The following is a 6000-nucleotide window of genomic DNA, read 5'->3' on the forward strand; positions in this document are numbered from 1 at the left end:
GTGTATGAACCAGCAAGTGGACTGGTAATGCACCGTTCAACATTGCAAAGGTGGGGACCTGTCATTTCACCTGGGCTAGCAGGCTTAGTCCTGGGGCTAGCAAGTGCTGTCATTTGCATTCAGGCTGTTCCATCTGTCCCCTCCCCAGCAGTAATAGCACAGAACTGACGGCAGTTGCTTCTTGGAAGCTGGAGGATTTACACTGTGACTGAGGGCCCCATGAAGTCACTCTTATAATGTCCTTATTGAGTTGTTAATAGATAATTGGCCGTGTCATGTCAGCCTCCCCCTTGGCAAAGGTGAGCGTCAGCTGTTTGATGTAGCAGCAGATGATTTGAGATGAGGTGGTGCCTTCTGATGAGGTTGATTGTCTTGTACCGAAAGTCTGGGTATACTGGCCCTGTGCAATGATGATGTGGTGAAGAGCTGGAAGGGGAGGAGGGCATGGAAGAAGTGGGACTAGCTACAATCAGTATCCATGTGATGGCTTCTCGGTGAAATGTGCTCTCGAAAGCAGAGAACTTGTCTCCCCCGGAGTCCGAGAAGGGCTTTGAACTCTCCGAAATGGCCTGTCTCGTCCTGTGTGCTGAGCAGGTGAATGCAGGTCTCTAAAGCACTCTGAGATCCTCACGTGAAAGGGGTGATAGCAGCACAAAGTGTTATTGCCACTTTCCGTCCCTCTCCACGGCTGGTGTTTGCAGCTGGATAAAGTTCACTCTTTAATATGGGAATGTTTAATCTCTGATGATATTAAAGCAGTGATTGAAATCCTGGGGAAGTCCCTATGTGGCTGAGAGCAGGGAGCCCTCAGTTTTAGACACAGGCTCTATCCCCACAGGCAATTCGTAGTTTCTGCGCAAGGAGCAGCTCTTTTCCTCCTGTACTTTCAGAACAGAGCAGGCCCAGCAAACTAGCTGCAACTTTTTGAACCCTTAATTGATAAATTCGCTGCATCAGGAAACCACAGCTGTTAACGTAGCCGCTCGGGGACTCTGAGTATCACAGAGCTGTGAAGGTCAGAGGTACCTATATACATAGATTGGCTCGTTGGTATAAGCAGGTAAGGAACTAAGGCAGAATCATCACTGTAATGAAAATGAATCATCCAAGCCTGGTTTCTGTAAACGTCACATCTTCTCTGTGGAGCCAGCCAAAGGGGGGTTTGGGAATGGTATCTTACAGAAGATGGAAGATCGGATACTGAAGTTAGCACCGGAATAGCAAAACTGGAAGAGACATCATTGAAGAATAAACATCTGATGAGAAGCGTCATAAATCTGAAGACTAAATTCCAACTCTTAAAAACTTACATGTGGCTGGCGTTAAATTACGACTGTGAAACGTAGACATTCAAACCCTCCATAGTAAACAAACTACAGTCCTTCAAATTATGGTGTTACAGAAGAATTCTGAAAATATCCTGGATATACCATGTAACCAGTGACAAGGTTTTGGCGATGACTGGAACTAGGCAAACAGTAGTGAGCAATCTTACGTAAAGAAAGATTTGATTTGCAGGATACTTTTAAGAGGTCCCCGGGCGATGCATGTTTCTGGGCACTGGAAGGGAAAGTTGGTGGCAGAACAACACTAGGCAGAAAAAGAAGACCATGGATGGGGGGTGGGATGAGCAAATGCAAATAAACTGAACATCAATACATTGAGGCTGGAAATTAGAAGGAAGCTTCTACCCCTCAGAGTGAGGGTGTGGAGCAGTCTCCCAACACAAGCAGCGGGGGGCAAATAACTGAACTGGTTGTAAGATGGAGCTTGGCAAATTTCTGACCAGGATGATCTGACAGGGTTGCCTGCGATAGCAGGGGACTGGATTCAGTGACCCAGCAGGTCCCTTCCAGTCGTCTGTTCCAGGGACAGAAGCAGGACTAGAACCCCTGTGTTCACACCACTGGCCCAAGCCCTGTTCTCTCACTAGCCTCATTAGCAGAGGCTCCCTATTATGGAGAATCTCATTTAATGATCGTGAGCTTGGCACTGCCAAGCCAATCCCTGCCGGGTAAGACTAGACACATTGGGAGATCCACGTTTAGGGTTATTTCGGTTTTCCAATCTTCCTCCTTCCTGTGATTTGAAGTTGGGTGGGGAAGAGGTTTGCCAGGGGATGGTGTTAGAAGCGAGCCTTTAGGGAAGGTTTGCTGAGGAGAGGCTGGGAACCCAGCGGGCCCGGTTTGGGAGGTGGCTCATGGATGGAGACAGCGTGGAGGAAGGCATGACGATGGGAGGAGAAGGAAACCAAGGGGGATGAGCAGCAGAGCAAGGGGAGGCCCAGGTGGGACTGAGCGGGACCGTGGGGGCTGGGCCGAGAGTGCGAATGGATGTGAACTCTCCCTCCTCGCCCCTTCCCCAGTAACGCTGCCTGCCCACCCCCACCTCCAGCTCAGTGAAAGAGGGTTAGTCACACTGGCTTAGCAGCAGCTGCTGCCCCCACTAAATGCCACTAATTTGTTTTGGGAGTCAACTGGATGGCATCTGCCCAAGGGTTGGAATTCTCCAGTGGTTCACAGCTGCCAAGAAATATGGGTTAGTGCTGTGTGTGTGTGTGTGTGTGTGTGTGTGTGTAATACATACACAATCCCTAGTCAGAGCTGTAACTCAGTGCTCATCTAGGCGACCTTCCATTTAAGGATCGCAAAGCGCTTTGCAATCACTAACGTGGCAAGGGATGGAAAGAGGATTTCCAGTGTATTGAGGAGAAAACTGAGGCTCTGAGGAAAGAATGGTACTGTGTTAAGTGACGTGCCCAAGCTCATACGGCCAACGAGTAGCAGAGCCAACAACAGAACCCTGAGCTCTTACCCCTCGTCTTACCCACTAGACCAGGCCTGCACAACATGCGGCCCGCGTGGGCTCACTGTGCGGCCCGCGGGGGCTGAGTGGGTGGGCTCACTGTGCAGCCCGCGGGGGGTGAGTAGGCAAGCAGCGGGTGAGGGAGGGGGGCTGAGGAGGCGGGCGGGCAGTGGCGGGGGGGCAGGTGAGCCGGTGGCGGGGGGAAGGGGTGGCTGAGGAGGCAAGCAGGCGGGCAGTGGCGGGGGGTGAGTAGGCAAGCCGGGGGGCTGAGGAGGTGAGCAGGGGGGCAGGTGAGCCGGCGGCGGGGGAGGAGGCGGCTGTGGAGGCGAGCAGGCGGGCAGTGGCGGGGGGTGAGTAGGCAAGCCGGGGGGCTGAGGAGGTGAGCAGGGGGGCAGGTGAGCCGGCGGCGGGGGAGGAGGCGGCTGTGGAGGCGAGCAGGCGGGCAGTGGCGGGGGTGAGGAGGCGAGCGGGCAGGTGAGCCGGCGGCTGAGGAGGCAAGCAGGCAGGCAGTGGTAGGGGGGCAGGTGAGCCGGCGGCGGGGGAGGAGGCGGCTGTGGAGGCGAGCAGGCGGGCAGTGGCGGGGGTGAGGAGGCGAGCAGGCGGGCAGTGGCGGGGGTGAGGAGGCGAGCGGGCAGGTGAGCCGGCGGCTGAGGAGGCAAGCAGGCAGGCAGTGGTAGGGGGGCAGGTGAGCCGGCGGCGGGGGAGGAGGCGGCTGTGGAGGCGAGCAGGCGGGCAGTGGCGGGGGTGAGGAGGCGAACAGGCGGGCAGTGGCGGGGGTGAGGAGGCGAGCGGGCAGGTGAGCCGGCGGCTGAGGAGGCAGGCAGGCAGGCAGTGGTAGGGGGGCAGGTGAGCCGGCGGCGGGGGAGGGGAGCTGAGGAGGCGAGTGGGCAGGCAGTGGGGGGGGGGGGGGCAGGTGAGCCAGCGGTGGGGAAGGCGAGCGGGTGGGCAATGGCGGGGGGGCAGGTGAGCCAGCGGCGGCGGTGGGGGGCTGAGGAGGTGAGCGGCGAGTCGGTGGCTGACCTGTTCTACTGATCTGGTCTGGCTCCCATCCCCTCTCCAAGGGTTGCAGCTGTCTGGAGGTGCCTGCCTTCCATGCCTTCCTCATTCACACCTCATTCATTCAACAGGGCAATTGATTACAAAGTGGGGGGAAGATCTTATTCTACTTCTAGCAAAAAGACAGTTTTCTTTTACCTTAATTATACTACCTTAGGGGCCCGCTATAACATATTACCAAGGTTCAATAACGCTGTTTCGATGGGGCAGCGCTAGGGAAGTAGGGTTTGTTTCCGCGGGGTGGGCGGCGCTGGGGGGGGGTTGTTTCGGGGGGGGCTGGGCAGCGTTGGGGGGGTGTTTTGGCAGTGCTGGGGGGGTTGTTTCAGGGGGGCTGGGGGGGTGTTGTGTTTCAGGGGGGCTGGGTGGCGCTGGGGAGGGGTTCGGCGGCGCTGGAGGGAGGTTCGGCCCTCAGCTGTTTTCTTTGGAGTAATATGGCCCTCGCCGCTTTACGAGTTGTGCAGGCCTGCACTAGACTGTCTAAAATGCACCCTGCATTGGCACAGCCCACGTGGACGCAGTTTGCTCAGAGTTTAGCTTCCCACTTACAAGCTTTATGCTCTGCTCTGCCCAGAGCATCCGTAGGCACTCTTCATAGCTCACATTAGACCCCCCCGTTTTGGAAGCTGTGGTTCGGTTCCCTGGCAAACAAATTGTAGGGTTGGCTAGTGGTGGGGGGTCTGGTGGCCGCTTCCTTCTGTGCTGGGTGTCGCTGCGAGGTGGCTTGTTGGGCCAGGTGCACATTGCAGTGTGCTTGGAAGGTGAGATGGCCCCTGAGCTAGCAGCTTCCTGGCCCAGCGGAGGATTTGAAGATGAGGACAGGGAGCTCCGCTGTCCTTAGATCTAGGCTAACCTCTGTTCTTATCACAGCTCCATTGGGGGGGTGGAGATCATGGCCAGTGGCTGTGCTCCCGCACAGTGTCCAGGTGGTGCTCTCCGAATCCTATTCCCCTGTGCAGGCAGGGCCCTGGCCTGGCCACAGAAAAGGGAGCAGAGTTTGCCCCTCTAAGCCCAAATGATAAATCTAGCATGTGCATAGCTATCTTCTCCAGTGTTGTGGCCCCTCTGTCCTTCCCACAGTGCATCTGGGCTCACCTCTAACCGCTTCCTCTGCCATAGATTTATATTCCCCAACTGCCAGCTACTACCGTCCCCACACTCCTCACCTTCCGCTTTCTCCTTCTCTTTCCAGGGAAGCCGCTGCAGATCAAGCCCAGGCTGTGAGGTCAGCTCCCTGGATTCAGCATCTCTCCCGCCCGCCTCATGCACTGGTCCATTCAACAGTCCAGCAGCCGAACACCTCAGGAAACCCAGCGGCCAGGCCGGGCCCGGCACCTACCTCAGGACAGCAAGACGGGAGGAGGCCTCCTCCTGATTTGTGTTCCGTTTCGATACGTTCATTTGGCCTGGAACCTGGTACCAGTAAATGACTCAGGTTCCCCCAGCCCGGTCGTGCAGAGAGGCGGCTTTGTAAGCCTTTTAATTTTGGAATAAATGATCTTTTAATCTGGTTTATTTAAAACAAACCCCTTCCCAAGCCCCTGTTTAACTTCAGCTTGCCCGGTCATTCTTGAGTTAGCAAGAATGAACTGTTGTGATCAGATTAGGCTAAATGGGGCCCATTGATCAGACCTGCAGCCCTTTGTACCCGGGTTCTTGGTGCCGTCTTTGGAGCTTTGCAGTTGCAGTAATTCTCCTCACAGAGATTTGAGGAAGGGACAGGAGTTAAAGAAACCTAACTCTGTTTCTCTTCAGTGCCGGGAAGCCGCATTGCCCAGTTGGGTATATTTCAACAGCACTGTCTGTGAGTGGGAAATTATACTGCATGATGAGAGGCTGGAGAACTTCAGCCAGCCAAGAAGTGCAGCAATTGCCTAGAAATGAGGATGTGAGCTTCTTACAACCATCAGGATAGGAATTTGTTTTGGGGGTGAGGGGTGTGCAAGGGGGCTGTGGCTTTTGGTAGCCATGTGCTTAAGGGAAATGCGTGACCCAAACAGAACAGCCACATGAGGTGAGCTCTGAAGCCATTTCAGAGAAACAGTTATGCCCTTGTGCCAGGAAATTGTGGGGGGTGGGGGGGAGCGGGGAAGGAAGCATTTCTGAATTGAAAAGCAAGCTCCCTAATATCTAATGCACGCA

The 6000-nt window shown here is 55.4% G+C and overlaps 1 protein-coding gene across 1 annotated transcript in view; it reads left to right on the forward strand.

The window, feature by feature from the left end:
- The window catches only part of ZC3H3 (zinc finger CCCH-type containing 3), a 358737-nt gene extending 353415 nt beyond the window's left edge, over positions 1 to 5322 (forward strand). Inside the window, exon 12 of the mRNA XM_065398821.1 lies at positions 5051 to 5322. Coding sequence (XP_065254893.1) covers positions 5051 to 5082 — 32 coding nt within the window. The 3' untranslated portion in view covers positions 5083 to 5322. The remainder of the gene's footprint in view (positions 1 to 5050) is intronic.
- The last annotated feature ends 678 nt before the right edge of the window (positions 5323 to 6000 follow it).

The sequence above is a fragment of the Emys orbicularis genome, chromosome 2, assembly GCF_028017835.1.
Source record: "Emys orbicularis isolate rEmyOrb1 chromosome 2, rEmyOrb1.hap1, whole genome shotgun sequence".
In the NCBI taxonomy this organism is placed as follows: domain Eukaryota; kingdom Metazoa; phylum Chordata; order Testudines; family Emydidae; genus Emys; species Emys orbicularis.